The sequence below is a fragment of the Aquila chrysaetos genome, chromosome 13, assembly GCF_900496995.4.
Source record: "Aquila chrysaetos chrysaetos chromosome 13, bAquChr1.4, whole genome shotgun sequence".
NCBI classification, from domain to species: Eukaryota; Metazoa; Chordata; class Aves; order Accipitriformes; family Accipitridae; genus Aquila; species Aquila chrysaetos.
This window is the reverse complement of record NC_044016.1, coordinates 521,229-542,015: the sequence shown is the minus strand read 5'-3', so window position 1 is coordinate 542,015 and position 20,787 is coordinate 521,229. Positions and strand designations below refer to the sequence as shown.

The 20,787-nt window shown below is 56.0% G+C and overlaps 1 protein-coding gene across 1 annotated transcript; it reads right to left on the bottom strand.

Annotated features, from left to right (window-relative positions):
• Positions 1-4,878: 4,878 nt before the first annotated feature.
• VSX1 (visual system homeobox 1) lies at positions 4,879-8,326 on the bottom strand. Its single transcript, XM_030035964.2, is given in 6 exon segments — positions 4,879-5,035; positions 5,037-5,269; positions 5,923-6,103; positions 7,106-7,229; positions 7,477-7,555; positions 7,887-8,326. Coding segments are annotated over 6 exon segments (1,032 nt in total). The 5' UTR covers positions 8,269-8,326; the 3' UTR covers positions 4,879-5,002.
• Positions 8,327-20,787: the final 12,461 nt, after the last annotated feature.

Genomic DNA, 20,787 nt, shown 5'->3' with positions numbered 1-20,787 from the left:
TCAGGAGAGGCCGGGCTCGGCCCCGCTTCCAGCGGCGCTGGCGGTCAGCGCTACCGGGAGTAACGGCACCTTGCCCGGCGGCTGAGGCGATCTCACCTCAGGGTTGGGCCTCTGCGAGGCCTCGCTCCCCGGCCCAGCCGCCGCCGAGGGCTGGAGGCCTGGGCGCAGAGCAACGCGGTGGTACCGGCCTCAGCCTCCTCAGGGTCCAGCGGGGCCGCGGCCAGAGGTTGGGGAAGGTGGGAAAGAGGGGAAACGGGGCTAAAAAGGCGGGTGAGGCCTTTGCTGCCCTGCCCCTTCCCCGAGCCCAGCGCCGGCAGAACGTGGAGTCAGAGGGAAATGGCACGCAGCTAGAGCGCGGTACCAAAAAGCCGATCAAAGAAGCTCTCTAAGACTCGTTTTGGAGTTTTAGAAAGCAGGCATTCTTTATTGCAGCGCTGGATGCATGGGGGATAGTTCCACCTAGCGTGCATACCACAGCTTTAGCACTAACAGGTTATATAGAATAACTAATTGCATATTAATCAGATTAGTATACATATACATAAAAATAATTGCAACTGATTATCTTAGTACTGGCTACATCCGATCATGCGCAATGAAGGATCCATTTGAGTCGAAGGGCTGTTTTTGCGACCACCGACCCATTTGAAGTTCTTGTTGGCTGTCCTTGAAGTCTTTATTCTTGTCCTTGTTCTTTGATCTTGAAGGTTAACGCAGCTTCAATCACACGTGGTCAGTTTCAACATTGTTCTCATCTAGCGTACAGGAACATCTAGTCATAAGAGCAAAGAACTGCAAAACTTACGAGTAACTACCTCTACTAGTTAATTGCTTGGCTATACCTTTGTCTATTGTTTCAATCATAGTGTTAGTATAAGATTTCTAATAATTATTTACCACATCTCACTTTTACACTCACCTAGCGGCAAACTAGTGTCCACGGCTGGTACAAAATATTAAAACCATCAAAATATTTAGACATACCATACAGAATGTATGGAAATAAGCTACCAAGCGGAACATGTTGCCTTCGCTGGCGCCAGCCTGGTGAGATTTTTGCAGGCTGAATATGTCCGCTTGGTTCATAAGAACGTGCTTGTGTCGGTGTCAGTGCTGAACTAACCTTGGAAAGGAGCAGTCTGGAGGAAGCCTGTGCCCGCTGCCAGAACCCGGCTTGCTCTGGGCAAGGGACCGCTTATTGTACCGAGTGCCTGTTGGCGAGCCGAGAAGCGAGTAATGAAAAACAAACCCCCGTAGGATTCTTTTAATTCTGCATCCAGGCACCCCTGCATGTCGCCCCGCAGGTAGACAGCGGTCTGTTGGACTGAGGGGAAGGACTGAGGCTTCTGGTTACCTCTAGGACTCCAGCCAGCCTTCCCCGTTCCCGGGCGGCTCGGTGTGTCCCATCGCCCCGCTCCACAGGAGGGAGCACTTACAAAATGTTCGTACTCGCTTCCTAACGTCCCAGTCTTGAAAATCTAGCCAGCGGCGTGGGAGGATCGGCTGAGACAAAATGCCAGTTAGGAATGAATATTACTAAGCTGTGCAGAAATGGCACCATGAGGATGCTCCTGCAAATGCAGCCCTGCAGCCTCCTCTGTACCGGACGGCTCTGGGGCCATCACCAGGACACCCCCAACCACCTCCTTGCAACCCCCAGACGTGCATGCCTGGCAGTCAGCCTCCAATCCCATAAAAGCCGAGAGGTGCCAAAATAATCTCATTTTATTCCCTTTTCCCTTTCCTCATCCCTTCTTCCATGATTGGTTTAGCAGATCGCTTAAGTGCCCGGCTAGCGCTGTACACGTGGCGCTGTGAAAAGTTCTGGATGTGCCAGGGTGGGTGGCAGCCCGGATGAACTGAAGTGAGGCTGCGGCATCGCCGGCTGCTGAACGGTGGCTTTGATGTTACCGACTCCGCTGCCCATGCCCCATCGAAGGGATCTCCCACCTGAGCAAACCCAGCCTCTGTGGCTGAGGGACCCCCAAGGCCCCTCACGGAGGGAAGCTCGTGCCAGCCAGGCCCTGGTGTGGTCACCAAGATGTCTGCTGGGTCTCGCATGGGCAACCCCACTGCAGCAGCGGAGGTGTGCGCAAGCGGCAGCCGTTGCCATAAGTCAGGGTTTCTTGTGTCGCACTGTCGTAACCGGCCCTGGTCTGAACCGGTACTGGCAGGAGTCGTGGCTGGGTTTGGCTACCGCTAATCTCAGCGTGGATGAAATGTGAAGCAACGACAAGAAGAATGTGCTGCCGTACTCCTATTGCCGCTACAACCACAGCGACGTATGGAGGACAGCGAGCGCTTCCCTGCCAGGCTTAGCGCAGGCAGCTAAGAGGCGAGTGACTGTCCCTGCTCTGAGGATTGCCCCACCAGCTCCTGGTGGCAACCGGGAGCCCAGCCTTGGGAAGTTGCTGTCACCCACCAGCACCTCCCTTCGCTTGGCCTCCCCTGGGCTCTCACCTTGTGAGTGGAGCAGCAGGGGCACTTCTGAGCCCCGATTTACCCAGCTGCATCCTGTGGTTACTTCCTAGCACACGAAAAGTGCCTCGGGCCAGCAGCCCTCCCCGTGACTCCCCCTTCACAGTGGGAGGTGAGAACTGGGAGCCCACCAGGAGAGTTGTCCGCACGCCTGTGCGGGGCCGGGGCTGTGGTGTTTCCCCTTGTAGCAGTTGTGGTGGTGACATGCTTGCTCTCGCGGCGCTGCACCCAACACAAGGCGAAGAGCCAGGCCATCTGCACGCGGGCAGGGCAAAAAAAAATGATTGCAGGCATCCAGTGCCAGCATGGCACGGCCCAAATAAAAGGTTTGCAGATGCTGCTCAGGCAGGATTAGGCCTCCAATGTGCTAAGTCTCGGCTCTCGGTGAGCCTAATTGCTGCTGCAATAAGCCCTGGCTGGTCCTTCCCTGAACCGTGCTCCCCACGGCCCCCCCCGTCAAACAATTTTTTTTTTTTTGCTGCAAAGCTTGTATTTGCTATGCATATGTTCCCCCCCGCCCAGCAGGGCCTGGCCAAGCAGAGGAGGGGAAAGGCAGAGAATCTGCAGATGCCACTTTTATTGCTCTGCTCTTCCCAGCCAGTGTCCCACCGCTCTCTGCCCGCCCAGCACAGCCGGTGGCTGCCTGTGTGCAAGGAGCCAGGCCAAGCAGCAGAGGTGGGGACAGGTGACAGCATCGTTACATAGCCGCGCACCCCCTGAGCTGTATTAGGAAACCTTCCAAATTGGAATTATTCAGATTTTAATAAAACCTTTTGATAATGTTCCGTTATGTTTTGGCCGGCGGTTGAAACTGGAGGTGTTCCACAAGAGCTGTTGCGGCGTGTGCGTGGGCCAGTTCAGCCCAGCCATAGGCGAGGACCCGTCGCAGCCAGGAATCGAGCAGTTGGATGGCCACGGCACACTTTGTGCCTTCCTGGGGGTGCTTATGTGGTTGGGACCATGTAGCTGCTTTGTGCCCCTCCTCGGGAGGCAGAGGTGCCCCCAGCAGTGCCTCCCACCATGCATTCACCTAGCCCAAGTGAGCAGCTGCTCCTTGTATTTCACCACAAGAGACGTGGAGACCCAGGGCTCAACTCCACACTTTCCGAACCGGCAGGATCAGCAGGAGGAGAGGACTGCACAGAGACTCGAGAGGTAAAGCGCCTTTCCTGCCATCAGGGCAGGAAAACCTCACACTTGAGCTGTATCAAGGAGGATTTTCAACAACGCTCGGGAGAATGGAGCAACTTTCTCCCCATTACTTCCCTCAGGAACTGGCCACGTGCTTCATTTCGGACCATCTCCTAACCCATCAGCTGTGGTTTGGCTCTTTGACTGGCACAAATCAATCACCTTCTGGCATGTGTAGGCCACTAGACTGGAACTCAGTTCTGGAGAGACACACGAGGGCTTTGCTTTGCCCCCTTGGAACGACCACACTGCCTCAGCAGAGCTCTCCAACCCAGTTTAGGCACGAGTCTGTGGAGGATCTGTTCAAAGCTAGCAGCTACCACGAGGTGTGCCGAAGGAAGGTACAAATTGCAACGCGGAGCATGAAAACCAAAGATACACCACAATTTTATTTATGGATGTGTAATAAATAAATGGTGGACAAAACAGGAAGAGCCACATTCAAAAATCCAGATCACTAAAGTGCTTTTAGACATAAATATAGGACAACCAAGAAACAGCTCTGACATTAACACTTTTTACAGACAATTACAAAATATCTTCTTACGTCAATTCACAAAATCGTTTAATTGCTCCGGGATATTATGGCTTGGATTTCAAAAAGGTCTGTTCTATTATGCATAGCGTGGCAGATAACATTCAAGAGCGTACAAAATCATTGCATAAACAAAAATGTCTTTACCCCCTTCTCCCAAATATGAGTTAAGGAAGCTACACAGTGTAAATCCAGTGATAAGGCTGCATTGGCAGGCCAGATCCTCAGGAGGTATAAACCGGTGTGTCTGTCAGGTTACACCAGCTTGAGGATGAACCCTACCGTGTTTAAAAACCCTGCTGCTCCTCGAGGTGGAAGAATTGTGTGCTCAAAGCGGAGGGACTTGCCCCATGGGTGCTGTGCAGGGGTGGAAGTGCTCGGAAAAGGCGTCTGTAAACTCCTGCACCGTCTTTGCACCCACGCATTTGAAAAGGGAGCGACTCCCATTGCATTGCTGTTCTTTGTGCTCCTGGCTAGCCGGGGAAGCGTTCACAGCCCAGAGGAGAAGGACGGCTCTTCCCCAGCAGCAGCCCGTGCTGACCACAACGCGGTCTCATTTTCTCACTGCTCTTGGCCCCGCTGGGACACCTCTCCCACCCTCCACCCTGGCTCTGCTGAGAAGTGAACAGCTTGAAAATGAGGGGACAAGGGGATGTGTGTGCCCAGTTTTAAAATGCCCTGAATTCAGATAAAAGTTCAATTGTTTAAGAAAAATATATATATATATCAATAAATCAATAAATATTATTATCTCGCCAGGATGCTGTGAGGTCTGGCCTCCTCCGGGGCAGCCTGAGCTCAGCGGTCCCTGTCCTTCTGCTCCGGGGGGGGGGTCCCCGTTGATGCACTGCCTCAGTACGCCCCTCTTCTCGTGCTTGGCTGTCCTGGAGAGGTCGATGGCTGTGTCCTCCGAATCTTTTGCAGGGCCAAGCTTGTCGGAGCCCCTCTGGGAACTGGCCTGCTTCCCTTTGAGTTCCTCCTCCTCCTGCTCCGCTCGCCAGCCATCTGCCAGCTTCTCTTGGCTCTCCGCCTTCCTGCTCACCTCCATGGACTTTTTGTGCATGCCTTGCAGAGGGCAGAGAGCAAAGCCAAGGGCGCCGGCTGCTTATTTCTGCCCGGGACCGCTCAGCATCACCTCCTGCCCTCCTGCTGTTTCTTTCAGCTCTCGCTTGCATCCCGAGGAAAACTCACGCTAGCTACCAGCCTTTCCCGACCCGGAGCCCTGCCACCTGCTCTCTACAGCCCGAGAGGATGGCTTGCAGCAGAATTGGTCCATACCTCCCCTGCAGCGGGGAAGACTTACGGGGAGAGGGGGGCTGTGACGGCCCATCCCAGCCAGGATTTCGAGTGCCACCTCAGCGTAGGACTGTGTCTGAGCAGAGGGTAGGTCTGAGGTAGCAATAACATTATGTGTAGTTTGGGGGGGAGGGTGATGACTTCCTAGCCGCCCTGCAACTCCCATGCTGGCTGCTAGCACTAGGAAGCGATACCTCAGCACGTGCAGGCACCTGTCTGACACGGCAGTAAAAGGTTTGCCTTTTCCTAGCTGTTCTTTGCAAGGAGGGAGTGGAAAAGCCAGGGCGCTTGGCAGCCTGCGTACAGCTCATGGCCGAGGCCCCATTCTTTTCTGGGAAAAGGCAAGGACCGTCATAAAAAAGGAAGGGCGGTTCGCTCCGCAGCTGCCCCCTGACCCCCCCCAGTCCCAAGCTCCCACTTACCCAGCAGCCATGGGGCGCAGGATCCCACCAGCCCGCTCTTGGCGGAGTTGATGATGGACTCGGGCAGAGGGATGGAGTGCCTCACCATGGCCCCGTAGAGGCCGTACTCGGCCATCACGCTGCTCCGGCCCCAGCACTTCTCCCGCTTCCGCCACTTGGCTCTTCGGTTCTGAAACCAAACCTTCAGGGGTAACAGCCAGGAGAGCACGGAGGGGTGGGATTGGGGAGGAGATAGCCCCCGCGGCCGGGCGTCCAGGGCCCGTTAGGCACGGAGGAGCGTGCGTCCAGGGCAAGGGGGCAGCCGCGGGGGTGCGTGGAGGGGTTTGGGTGTGCGAGCGCAGGGTACGGATGCGCAGGTGGCAGAGGGAGGGCGGCCGGGACGGTGCGTGGGGAGGGGGTTGGAGGAGGGCACACACGTGGGTGTCAGTGAGAGAGGGGAGGAAGGGGGGGGGGGGGGGAGAGGGAACACACGTTACACGAGGCTGATCGTGACGCAGGAGGGTGATCCCAGCCAAAGTCACCCTATGCTTCGCCTGCCCGCAGGGCCCCTCTGCTGCCTCCGCACGGAGCACCAACCTCTCCAGAAAAAGGGGTCCGTAATGCAGTGACCAACGATGACAGCGAGTGCTCAGGTCCCTCTCCCCAACCCCTTCCTGCGTTCGAAGCCTCAAGGGGTGTAGATACAACCTGGCTGCTGCCCAGACCACCACCCCATTCTTAAGCCAATGGGCTGCTCCACAGTGGGGCAGGATCAGGCCCTAAAATGCCATGTGTCCCTCAGAGGGACAAGCTAGCGAGTAAGCTAGTGGGACACAGCTTGGCCCAGCAGCTCCTGAATCGCTCTCCGCAGATCCAGCTCAGGCAGGAGCTGAGTCTCCGGAGGACAGAGCCGAGCTGCTGGCAGCAAGCAGCTGTTGGGGCCAGCTCTGTCCCCTGGTTCTGCATTTCCATTTGGAGCCTGTTCAGTGCTGGACCGGGGAGGGGGGGGGTGGAAGCTGAGCTGCCCCCCCCCCCCCCCCCGCCCCAAGCATCCTGCAGCACTTCAGTGCCACCACATTCCCACCGCCTGCATCAGTTCAGTGCCACCACTTTCCCACCGCCAGCGCTCACTGGTCGCAGAGCAGAAGAGAGATCCGGCTGCCCGCAGACTCCACGGGGAGAGAGGACCAGCGCAGCCACCCACCTGTATCCTGTCCTCCGGCAACTCCGTCTTCACGGCCAGCATCTCCCGGGCATAGACGTCGGGGTAGTGAGCTTCGTTGAAAGCCTTCTCCAGCTCTTCCAGCTGGTGAGCTGTGAACACCGTCCTGCCGAGAAGAGAGAGCGTCCTGTGACACAGTCCAGACCCTTACGGCAAGCAGCGGGGCTGGCAGCCCCTTCCCTGCTGAGGTTTTTCCACCTGAAAATCCTCCCCCCAGCTACAGCCCTTCTCTTTCGTTGCTCCCTTGGGGACATCCACCGCCCCAGCCTGAGTGAGGACCAGAGGGGACAGCGGGAGGCTGGCGGTAGCAGCGAGGAGGTGAGAATGGGGACAACCCCGCTCTCGGGCTCTACCTGTGCCGGCGTTTCTTCCTCTTGATCTGGGACGTGGGCATCTTCAGGTCGCTGGCGTCCCCGGAGAGGCTGTCCTCGTCTGGCAGCAGCATGCGGGAGGGGAAGAGTCACGTTCCCGTTGGGAGCACGGACACCAAACCCAGCTCCCAAAACACGGCTCCAGCCACCCGCGGGGAGCAGGCCCGGGACGAAGCTCCCCTCCCACACCAACCGGTAGCATCACGGCCACCGCCGAGGCCGGAGAACCGCACCGGTGCCGCCATCCCGGGGCAAAGGGGATCGACACCCACCCTTGCCGGGGGCGGGAGGTGGGGGGGGTGTCGGAGAGGTGGCAGCCCTGCGGAACGGGGATACACGGGGCCGATCCCCCCCACCCCCGCCCCGAGCCCTCCATCCCCGTCCCTGCTTACCGGAGATATTCTCCTTGTGGCGGCGGGCGGCGGGGGGCGGCCCGGGAGGCGGGCGGGGGCCACGGGCTGGCAGCAGCGGTAACGGGGCTGGAAGCAGACAGGGGGTCCCCGGTCCCCCCAAACCGCAGAGCAGCCCCAACCCCAAGCCCAGAGTCCCGCCGCCCTCGTAACCACCGGCGGCGGCGGCGGCGGAGGCGGGGGGCGGACCGGGGGGCGGCTGCAGCTCAGCCTCCAGCCCCAGCAGGTCGGTGATGGCGAAACCTTTGGCTCGCAGCCCCGCTCCTCCCGGTCGCCCCGCCGCTCCGGGTGCTACCGGTACGGGCACCGCTACCGGCCCCGCCGCCGCCGCGCGTCCCCCCGACGGCTCCGCCCGGCCCGGCATCGCCGCCGCCGCCGCCGCCGTTTGGCCCGGCCCGGAGCGGGCACCGCCGCCCGCCGCCCTTTTTATCGTCCCGCCGCCGGCTCCGGCTCCAATCACACCCCGGGCCGGCGGGGCGGGGGGGCCGCTCCCAATCCCCGGATTAACGGTCCCCGGCCCCCCCCCCCCCCCCCCCCCCCGCCCCGGTCACCGCCCCGGTCCCCCCGCCGCCTCCTCCCGCCGTCCCTCCCTCGGCACCCGCCCCCTCGGTCCTCCCCCAGCCCTTCGCCGGGTCCCTTGCGGTCCCCCCGGCTCCTCTCCTTGGGTCTCCTTCGGTCCCTCGCCAGGACCGGGACCCCCTCAGCACTCCTCCGCACCCGGTCCCGGCCACCCAGTTCCCCCATAAGCCCCCCCACCCCATCCTTTTGGGTTCCCTCCCTGGGTCTTGTCCCACTCTGTCCCCACGTCCCCTCCTCCAGGGCCCCGCAGTGGCTTCCCCAGGTCCCCTCCCTGGTACCCCCCATCCCACCCGGTGGCCCTTCAGCCCCACACCCCAGCCAGAGCATCCCACCAGGCCACTCTGTCCCCGGGGACGGGGACAGGGATGGGGACAGCCGGGGGCTGTTGGGCAGGACCCTCGGTGACCCCCGGTGTCCTGCCACCGGGTCTGGGGCCACCTCGAGGTGCCTGGCCTCCGTGTTCCCTTTTGCTCCCAGATTCTTGCACCTGGGCTGCTATTTTTTCCCCCCTTCCCTTCATCTGTTGATGGAAACGATTTACAACCGGCTTACACGGGCCGCCTGATCTGGGCCTTCGCTGGACGGTCAGATTAACCGAGGGTCCTTCTGATAAAGATAATTACAAGGGGACTCCGCATTAACTTTGCATTATTAAAGAAAGACCCAAATCTCCCCTCGCAAGCTGTTCCCGGGATTAACAGAACAATAACTTTCATTTAGGATAATTGCCGTGGCCGGCGCTGGGGGCTGGCGGGGCGGGGGGGGGAGCACCCTCTGGGCCATCGCGCTTCGCACCAAGAAAGGCAAATGGGTGCGAGGGGAGCGGGAGGTGTGTGTGGGGGTCACGCTCCCAAAGCCACCGAGCAATTGGGGGGCCCCACGTGCTCGGGATGCAGGGATGCTCAGGGCATCCCCACCTGGGGTTGCCCCCCACCCAGGGACAGGGCACCCCAGGGTCCCCTTGGGCACCTTCGCTTCTCCAGAATGGTTTTGCCGCAGTTTTGCTGAAATCAGAGACTTTCACTGTCAGGCAGGGAGGATCTGCCACAGTAATTAGAAGCCATAATCCAGCCACCACCCACAACAAATTTCCTGTCCGAGCAGATATTAGTGGATAAAACCCTAATTTTTGACGTTGTCCCAGAATCAGCTTGATTTCAGCAGTTTACATTCAGGCTGAGCTGTTGGGAGAGATGATGAAGCCTTAAATATGCATATGGCCTAGGCATTTGGAAAGTTTGGGGATAAAGCACGTATAATTGCTCCTAATCAGTTTATGAAACATAAAAGCTCAAACCCAAGAGAAAGCCGATAGATGCAGAAATGGAAATAGCGATTAAATCTCCCCGTGCTGGCGAGGTGGCCTGGATACGGCGCTGCTGCCCGAGGCAGCAGGCGACCGTGGGAGTACCGCGGGGGACGGGGATGCTCCCGCTCCTTGGGACGGGGCTGTGGGACAAGGTGGGGGGACGTGCCTGCCGCCACCGCCGGCTCCCCTGGCCACAGTGGAGAGGGGCATCTCCACCGGTCCTTTGGACAATAAATCAGTTAAAGGATATCTTGATATATGCTCATCAGATAGGATTAGCTGGGATTAGACTAATCAGTAAATGTTTCTCTGCTCATTATTTTCCAGGGAAGATTTTCAGCTGATTCTCCGACGCCGAAAGATTATTAATCGCTTAAAGAGCAGAACATCAAACATCGCCCCTTGCTCTAATTTCCCCGGGCTTCGCCCCCCCCCTCCGTGAGCAGGGCGCCTGCGCCAGCCGGCCCGGCAGCCCCAGGGTACCCCAGCACCCAGACCCTCCACGAGGGCTCTGGCCAGGGCGGACGGAGGCTGCAGCACCCCGGTCCCAGTGCAGACCCATGTCCCAGGGGTGGGTGCTGCCCACAGCCGATGCTGGAGCACCCCGTCCCCTGCGTTCTGCTCCCCGCTGCACTTTGCAGGACTTGGGGCACAGCGAGGTGGGACAGTCCCCGATGTGTCCCCTCCTCCCTGTGGCTGCACCAGCACCACGTCAAGGCACCCACGGTGCCCTGCAGCACCCTAAGGGATGGCATCGTGTGGGCACACAGGATGGGACGGGTGGCTGGGACTGTCCCCTTCAGACACCGGGGACAAGCCTTGCACATCCTTGGGGGATTACAGATACGTGCAACATTTTGGCAGACCCTCCTCAGCCAACGATGGCTCCCGAGCCAGCGGCTGGTGGGTTTTTGGGGCCCCTGCCTTTGCAGGGACATAAAACTGAAGGAAAGCCCAGAAGGATGTGCATTTGCCTTGCAACCACCTGCTGTAGCGCTGACGAGGGGGAAGCAAGGAGAAGGTATTGAAGGGCCCGGTTTAGGGGATTAGTAATGGGATAAGTCAGCTTTCACCTCCCCGGTTTAGATATGAATCAGGTCAATAATAAAGGACCATCTGACAGTTTCAGGCAGCGCGGGGTGGAAGAGGCTCCCGTGCTCCAGGCTGGACAGAGAACCCCTCTCCAAAAGCCCGGCTCCTGCCGCACATCCACCCGTTGGGCTCGCGTTGGCAGTCACAGCCCGGTGCTCCCCGCCGGCTCCGTGCCACGCACCCGCGTCAGCTCCTGGCAAGCCGGCACGGGAGCGAGGTTGGAGCCTGGTCCCCAGGGATGATGTTGAAGCCACAGCCCTCGGGTGCCTGCTCTGCAGGGCAAGCTCAGCCGGGTGGCTGGTGGCCGTGGTGGACCTTGCATTGGTGTAGGGTGGCCCAGAAGCGGAGCGCGGCAGGGTGGGCAGCCAGCCGACGGCAACGCAGGCAATTTGGCAAAGGTGGGAGCCTGGGGGGAAGGTCTCTGCCTCAATAAGCATGGCCAGAAGGAAAAGGGCTTTTCTTCCACCTCCTCCGCGTCCTGCTGGGAGCACGGGGAAGTGATGGCTGTTGTGAAAACGTTGCCTCTGACACATGGATGAAAAGGAACTGAGAAATAGCCCATCGCTAGGGGAGAAGGCAGCAAAGAGGGGGATGTTGCAGTGAGGCACGTCCATATTTCGCAAGGCTAAATCCCCACCTCTGAGTTACAGGTGGGCATCCTCCTTGCAGGCTATGGGACTTTTCGCAGGCTGCAGCCAGGGCTGAGTGGTGAGTTATGTGTGTGCTCCTGGCCAATTAGGAGTAGATCTATCTAATGGCCAAATATCCTCCATTTTGGGGTGATGGATTTGCAGGGGCAGGCGGCATAGCCAGGTTAAACGAATGGGGAAATCTGTGCTCCCTGGCACTGCCAGGCTGCGGGAAGTGCTTTGTTTCTAGCTCGAGTGTACGTGGCTGAAGCAAAGGGTTTGCAGGGTGAGCGCAGCCACAGCTGGCCATGCATGCCACCTGCTTAGTGCTGTAGCATCGCCAGCCGAGCTTACTACAAGTGCATCGGCAGCCCTAATTTACCACCGGGGGAGGTCCCTTTCCATGTCCCACTCTGCATGCCCCAGAGACATCCCTACTAATTCCTCTGCACAGATTTCTGTCTTAAGGCATTTGCCTTTGATTAAAACCAGAAGAGCAGTCACGGTTTAAGTGGAGTTTAAGAGCAAACCATGTGCTGATGCACAGGGCTCTCACATCTGGAGTGTCGCAGATTTAATCAAACTGCTGGGAAGTGCCGCACACAGACAGCTGTCACAGCAGCCTGGAGCCCATCTCCTAATTAATTCCTAGCCAAACACAGGGCAAACAAATGACCATCAAGGTGCTACACCTACAACCTCGACTGGAGGCATGACTGGAAATTGGTGAGCAAGAGAAGCTCACCCCGTGTATCTCCAGGAGCTATAGGTGATGTAGCCCATGGAAAGCCCTGTCCCTGCTGCTAGAGAGGAGACTGGGGCTTGTCCCAGAGGTGTAAACCTTTAAGTGATATATGGGAACACGAGGGACAGGGTGTTCACGAAGAAACCCAGGCGGAGCAGGCACAACAGCCATAGCTCTGATTTCTGGCTGCTCCTTCAGCTGGTGCTTTTCGCTTCCACTCCACTTTTTTGTTGTTTTCTAGTCCCGTTTACCTGCTCATCTCACATCCCCGTGGGCAACCCGCTCCTGTCCTATACAGGGTGCGTGAGCAGGGACACAGCCTTCCCTGGGGATGCTCTGCCTGCCGTAGATCCTGGGCAAACTCCGCTTGCTTCCGCAGCCTTCTGCAAAATCTGGGCGATGGCAAAACAGGGCAGGTCCAGACTCGGTTCTCCTTGGTGCTCATTCACAGCTCATTAAAGCTAATTGAAATGACTACCGGAGCTGGGTCTATGTGGGTGCTTGGAAGTCCTGGGCACACGGCACAGCTAGGCTGGGAATATCCAACTGTGAGGAGCCCCAAACTAGCCGATGGACTGTCCATTCCAATTAGCCCCACAAAGGAGCTATTATTCCTCCGCACTATGCTTGTCCGATTACTTTATCTTATTATTTTTTGATCATTCCTCCAAAATGTGCTAATTAAACAGAAATCATCAAGTCAATTAGAGAAACACTCATTAAAGCAGAAAAGAAAAGAAAATATCAGCAGAAGAAAAACGGCTGTGAGGCTCCCAAGCACACACAATAGCTGCCACATTCATTAAATCAGCATCTCCCAAAAGAGGGGTAGACATTGTCCCACTCTGGTACGTGCCCTGGAAATGAAACTTCCCAAGCGATGGAGTCAGATTTCTTTCTTTCTTTTTTTTTTTTTTTAAATGGAAAAACACCACCACCTCACGTTTCTTTTACATTTGGGAGAGCAGAGAATTTTTTGATCCCGTGAAGGTCTCAACCCAAGGACAATGAAACCCCCTGGAAGATTTTTACTGACTTTAGTGGGTTTTGAACTGAAGGCTTAACTTCCAGACTGGAAGATTGTCAGCTAGTTTCTTCATTCAGATGTTTGACCTTCAATCAGATAATGGCATGAAGTGCAAATAAGTTAAAAAAAGTTAAAGCCCAGCAAGGTCTTTCAGAATATCTCCACTGACATCCATAGTTCTAGCATTTGCCATCTAGATACGGAGGCTTGGGGGAGCTCGCTCTGCTTTAGCCCGGAGGATGTCAGCAGCGATGGGCAGATGCTCTCTGCGCTACATGGAACAGGGAGGGCGAAGGGAAGGGACCTGCCCACGCCAGGCAGCAGGACAGGGGCAGAGCTGGGAGCCAAATCTTGCTGGATCCTAGCGCAGGCGTCTTATCCAGGTGCCATTGCTGCTGCTCCGCACTCTGGGTGTAACATAAAATATCCCAGTCTGCGGCAGACACCCCGGTTGCTTGGCTCCAGGCTTGGCTCCAGGACTCCAGTCTCCTGACCTGGCTGGTTCTCAGATACCCAGCAACGTGCTGGGGGATAGGGCATACCTCACGCCCCGAGAGCCACAGCTACAGCTTGCGAGTGCAAGGGGTGTTGGAAAAGCTCAGGGACAACTGGGCTGGTTTGGAAGCCACTGGTCCCAGGAGGTGAAGGAGTGATGGAGAAGTGCCTGGGCTGCAAACAGTCCTTGTGAGAACTGGCTGCTCCTCTGGTGACTTGAAGGTTGATTTTTTCCTCTCCTTGCCTCTTCTCCACCTCACAGCCTTCTTCCCCTCCCAGACACCTCTACCCACCCAGCCTCCAAGCCATCCCTCTCTTTCTCTAAGCGCCTGTCCAGTGCTCATTGTCACAACATCTGAACATCTCTGCATTTTCTTCTTTCTGCTGCCTCCCATGGCTTTCTCAGCTCCCAGCTCAGGAGCACGGTGAGCCCCCAGGCAGCACCTTCTCCACATTCACACCCAGCACCTCGCCAAGCAGAAGCCGCCCAGAACAAATGCATCCCTTCCCACCTCCCTGCCCTGACCTGCAGCAAGCTGGAAGCAAGTGGCTTGGCCTGCAGACACAGGGAAATCCAGGAAAACACATGAAACAGTGATTTCAGTATTTCTAACGTATCTCTGTTGGTGGGTAGAGAAAGGGGGATTTCACTTTATTCTGACCCCAAAGTGGGGGAGAGTCCAGCTCAGCTCCGGGTGAAGGTGTTGCCTAGCCTTTGCATTTCCAAACCAGTTCAGCCATGCCTAATCGTAGGCGCTATGCTATGAGACCTGACAGAATTGCTTCTCCTTTAATTAATCTCCAAGTTTGCTATCTGAGTGCTGTGCCATATGGTATTGATTTTTCAGCTCGGTATGACAGCACTTGCCATGAAAGAGGCTAACCTAATTAAAGCAGAGGACACCACGCGCAGAGGCCGCTACTCTCACTCTTCCCTTTAATACCGCTTTCTAGATCGGCTCTCCTGGATGCAAACAGGTGCCGAAACACGGCGCCTCTGCTTGAAGGTGGATTCAAAGGTTTTGGCTGTGCAAAGAGGTCCGGGTCCCTTTCTCAGCACCGGCCTGGGCTTGCAACGCGGCTCTGGGTCTGCCGTGACAAGTGATACCCTGGGCTTTCCCAGCTCTCTCCATTCTGCAGCTGAGCAGGGAGATGGCAGTGGCAGAAGGGCCGGGAGATTTTGGAGCACGGCTTCCCAACACCAAGCAATGTCTCCATTTCTTTTCAGACAGAGCAGATAATTCATCAATGAATTTCACAGCTCCTCTCCCATTAAGGACTGGACTCCCAAATGACATAAACTAGGGTTTTTTTTAGCTAAAGAGACTGACATGTGGCTGTCTCACAGAGCCCACCTGGCATTATACGAGCAAATGACCCTTTACTGAAGCAATCTTGTCCCAAACAGACCATCTAAAGGACCTACAGAAATAACAGAAAAATAACATCAAATATATCCCCGTACATGGATCCTCACTCTTGTATGAGGAGGGTCGTATGTGCCTGGCCATCTCAACTTTGCAGGCAATGACATTATTTGGTGTTAGAAATACAGATAGAAAAAGTAGGGTTCCTGTAGTTCACTTCATCCATTTTACTTGACCCTGAAGGAAAGCTTTTCATACCCAGCTTCCCTTTGTGCTCTCGGGGACGCGTTTGCTGTGCTCTGACACTGCATTCTGCAATTTTCTTTTCGGATGCAGAAAGAGCAGCTTTCAACGTGCACGGACTTCCCCCTGCCTGCTTCTCCTGCCATAGCTCAGCCCTGCTCTCACCAATGCCACTCCTGACCCATCTTTTTCTCTTCTTCTTTTCTCTTCTTCTCCTTCATTGGCAGCACCTAATTGTAAAATGTGTAAAATTTTCTTGTGGGATTAATTTTTCCTATAATAAAGGACAGATTTTAGCACAAAGGACTTCCCAGCTTTTCTACCAGCTCCTGGTCTTTGCTTTTACATGATTCCTCCAATATAGTCAATATGGACTTTGATGGTAAAAGGGAACATATTGTCCAAAACGAACAGATTGAATGTTGCCGACAATGAACAGTTACTTAATCACCTCAAATAAGGACTTATATTATTGGTATTGTCATGCTCTGGGAAAAAAGGAAGAGGAAAAGGATTAAGAGGCAGAAGTAAACCTCTCCCTCGTGGGATCATTGCCTGCAGTCTTCCCTTTCTGCCTGAGGTTTTGCTGGATTTTGAAGGTGGAATAAACGTATTTTCATCCTATTTGGAAATGGCAGCGAAGGCTCTTGTTTCCTTTTGCTCGGTACCTAGAAATGTTCCAGTTTCACTAGGGAAGAGATACCTGGTTATCGGTTTCCTTCAGCATCCCCCCGCTCACCCTCCTTTGCGGCTCCTGCAGCGCTCAGCCAGCCAAAGCGCTCTCCAGCCTCCTGGGAGGTGAACGCACGGTGGCGGTGATGGCAGAAATCCTGCGGAATACCCTTCCCTCTGCTCTTGTCGCCCTGCCCAGGGCAGGAAACCTCTGTGCCAGCCCCATTTTGGGGTGCTCGCTGCCCCGGCCCAGCAGAGCATCTTTGGAGGCGAGGACGCAACCCACCTGGGAGGGGACCCACCGCTGAGGGTGTCCTACCCCCACTTCTCCTTACTTTTGTTGGCCATCCCAGCACTATAATGGTCTGGAGCACACGAGCAGGTCACCTCCATCTCCTCTCCTAGCTGGGAGCCCACGGCCCCTCCATCCCTCTCTTTTTAAGTGACCCCCCCTTTGTTTCTTTAGCTCATGAGGGGAGATGTAACGAAGAGCCCCGCGGCCCCGAGCGGCAGCTGAGTGTTCATTTGTTTGGCAAAGGAGACGCTCGGACTGGGGGAAGCCCCCGAGAGCGCTGGCGTGAACCGTGGCCGGCGTGAGCTGCGCGGCGGGCTGCGGGGCAGCCATCCCCAGGGGCAACCTGAGAAAAGAGGCAATTAGCCAGCCCCTCACCAGCACAGCGGGAGCGGTTCAAGAGGACAGAAAAGCCGAGCCCTGGTGGTAATGACATTTTTCCACATGGGTAAATGCATTGATCTGTGACAAACAATACCAGGCTGTGCCTCTGCCCGTGGTGCAGAGGAGGAGGGACGGGAAAGCTTTCCCGTGCAAGATGTTAGAGGCAGAAGTTTCCCAGCTCCCCTACAAGAAGCTGGATGTACGTGGAGGACGGGGCCCTAAGGATGTGCCTCCAGCCCCTGCTGAAACCACAGCCCAGGTCTCACCCAGGGACAGGCTTCCCAGCTGGTGCCAGGAGCTTAAAGTTAAGTGCAATGCAGGCGAGCTTCATGCATGATCGCATCCCGCGTCCTCAGAAAGTCCTGCAGAGCAGAAAAGCAGGGTACAGAGCACTTGAGCAAAGCTTGATAACAGAGCTACCCTGGGGTACAACACCTATTCACTGAGGCTAAAACAGTAACAATTAAATCTGCTTCTGTCCCTGATACCCTAACTCATCACTGTAGCCTTAGTTGCCTTCTACCCATCCCCTGCGGGGCTGTGACTCTGGGCTGATCCCATGCTTGTAGAGCACCTGATGTAAGAGAGCATTTGGGTAAAATCCCAACCAATGCCTGGGCTGGGCCATCTCTCCCAGGGCAATTCCTCTGGGAAAAGCCCAAGTCACCTAAAGGCTGGACCCTGGCAGACCTGGATTTCTGCTCTGCTTGGAGCAGTTCTTCCTACTTCCCCACTTCCAAAAATAGCCAGGTGACCACGTATAAATACCACTGTTCAGACAGAAGTAGTGGGATGTTCCAGGAACATCATACGCCCTATGGACCAGGCATCCTGCGTGTCTGAGAAGAAACATATAGGAGTGTGTTATTAGTGTCTTGTCATCGAGTGGACAAAGTGGTTTTAGGAGACCACAGGGCAAGGCACGCATCCTGGCCGAAGAGCTTAACTTCTAAGCTTTAATCAGAAGAATTAGGGCTTTACTTTGGCTCTAATTTAATCAGAATGAATAGCGGAGGTGGTCGTGCCATTTCGTGGGCAGGGTGCTTATCTGCTCGGGGCATTCCCTCCTGCCTTGCGTTCGCCAGGCAGCACCCCTGGGTGACCAGGGTCTGACCGCTGGCCACAGGCACTCTCCCGATGGCCACAGCTCGGTTCTGAGCACCTCGGGCAGGACAAAAACCCTCTTGGCTCTGGAGGGAGCTGCCCGGGCTGGCTTTGCCCTTCCACTGGAGGCTTAGCTTTAGGTGGGCTCCCACAGGGCTGCCCGAGTTCTCAGCTACCTGGAAACTCATGCGCGTGTCTGATGGCAGCTCCGGCAGGTCTCCTACGTCTCTGCTCACTCAGCACTCTCCTTGGGGCTGGTGCCATCAGGAAACGGCCCCTGATGGTCATTTTATTGCCAGCTGGACTGTAGCCTGGGACCTAGTTTAGCCCGGCTTCCAGAACCCGTGCGGTCGCGTGGCTGTGCCGTGGGTATAGCAGAGCTGGACCAGGTCTCCCAGCAGCAATAGCGAGCATAAAGGAATATTTGTTCTCTTCACAGCAGGCCTCTCCACTCGTGACACGGGGGTTGCAGACCCCTTGGCAGGCCAGGACCTGTGCGTGGGGAAAGGACCTGGGGCTAAATCCAGGGCGGGCATCGCTCTTCCCCCCCCAACTCAGCACCTGCCTCACCCACCACATCGTCATGGGATCGCTTTTCCTTCCCTTTTTTAACTCCAAACTGGCACTTCGCGGAGTGACATTTCACCTGGCAAGCTCCACTTCAAGGCAAAGAGCCCCAAACTGTGACCGGTTAAAGCAAACTGCCCCGTCCTTCTGATGCGAGCCGCAACGGTCAGAGGGCTCTTGCCACTCACCTCTTTCCACCCTCTTTTTTTTCTTTTTTTTTTGACACTCTTCTCTGTTCGCTTTTGCACAGAAGCAAGCGCATCCCTCGTCGCAAAGCCAGACCCCAGCTGCCCTGGGCGCCGTGCCACCCTGCCACTCTTCTCCCTGGCCAGAGCAAATTCCTGACCGTGGCAGCAGGCAAATACCAGGCACATGCACTGAATGTGACCCTCACCCCAGCGCCTCTCACTGCTCCTTGCTGCGCTTCCAGCCTACAGAAGTGGCTCGGATCTTCCTGAGCAAAATCTAATCAGGCCTGTGTAAAATAACGGAGGGTGAAAGAAAAGCCCTGACCATATTTTTAAATAATACCAAAAAGCTGTAAGTATGTGGTCGGCCTGCTAGTTCTTACTGCCTGGGATCAGCCCGATTATTCAGGGATTCATTTTTATTTCTGAGTTTTATTTTTTCTCATTTAACAGCTGCACATTAATAAAAACTCCATTTATTGGAGGATTTGGCTGGGATTGCTATAATAAAATAGAAGGATTTGTGCCGGGCACTAAAAGAACTCTCTGCAAAAAGTAGTGTTTTTCCAGTGATTAGGAGCGCCGGAACATATTGTTTTGCTGTGTAGCCCCGTCACTGCCGAGGATGGTGACAGATGTCTTGTGTTAATGTTGAATGATTAAATGCCATTTCTGAAGCCACTCCCTAGCTGTGTAGCACGGTGCTGCTTCACCCACACAATCTGCCTTCAATCTGTTCCCTCTGCCGAGAGCATCCCGCCTTGCTGACTGTCAAGAAGCCCCCATCGCAACCCGGGCTGCACGCCGTGCCCCCAGGGCCAGCCACTGTCTGGACATCAGCCTTTCCGTCACCCTGTAAGGACCAGACCGACTGTCATCGCAACTCAAAGACGGAGGAAGCAGAGAGACAAGTACAACTCTTGTGCTTCTCACCCCGTCGGGGTGTCCTTCACCCGCACCAACTAGCGAGGGCAGGTTTGGTGGGAAACATGAGGCTAGCCCAAGACATCACTATTTCCAGCTCTATCCACTGCTCTGCTAAAAGAGGTGATGATACGTCCCTGCAGACTTGCCTCTTTTCTATCCATAGGCCACTGCTTGTGTCAGCAGGAGCTTCCTTGATCTCATTTTTGACCACTGCCTTTGAGCAAGGCAAAGAACATCCCAGTCATGGGTGTCTACGTAGCCATGTCCCTCCCGCACTGGCTTACTTGCTTTCCAGTGTCCCCAACCCATCTCCTTTTACTCCCTTATTCTGCTAAACCACTACAGCCCACAAACCGCATCCTGCCCTGCGCAAAACCAGGTAGGTAACTCGACTCTGGGAAAAAAAGAGCCTCTGCCCAGGAGGAGAAGATGGGCAGGCCGGCAGCGAGGTGGACATGGTGGCTCACTGCCGTCCACCTGAAATTTAGCAAACAGTGATGCTCCTCTTCTAAAAGCCTGCTCTGGCCTCGGCAAACACACACAGAGATACCCAGAGAGATGCACGCACACACATACACACAGATCCTTGATCAGAACATCTGTATCCTCTGGAAGTATGTTGTCTTTGCAAAACCATTATCTGTTTGGCATCTGTTGCAATGACCTACTCCAGCGACGAGTCGCGCGCGCACCGCTTCTGACCCACACGCGCACATGCGACGTCCGAGTCCCAACGCAGCACAGAGGACAAATAAGGTTGTTTCTCCAAATAGAGCCGATATGGTGGGGGGAAGGGAAGAGGCGGCTGGGGAAAATCTGGCCGTTCACATGCATTCACACATGTCGCTACAAGCCCTGTCAGTCAAGAAGAAAACATGGTAGGGGGCAATTTGGCAAGCTGGGAGGTGCAGAGAGATGTTAAGGAGGGGGATGCCCCCTTGGGAAGCCAGGTCAGGCCAAGATGGTGGGACCACATCCATCCACGCCATCTGCAAACGGCACCCTTCTGCCCGCCTCTGCTCCCTCCATTCACCCCTCTCCGTGCACCCCATGGATTGGGGGGGTGATGTACCCCCCTCATCCCAGGACCAAGCGCCACTGAAGACGTCGTCGTCCCCCCCGGGCTGCAGCGACGTGGCCGCGCAAGGCGGCTCTTCTGCAAAGAGCGAGGAAGTGGGAGGGCAAGGTGGTGCCAAACGGCAAAAGGCCCAAATTGACTTATTCCTACCACCTCTCCTTTAAAAAAATATGAAACCTGCTGTC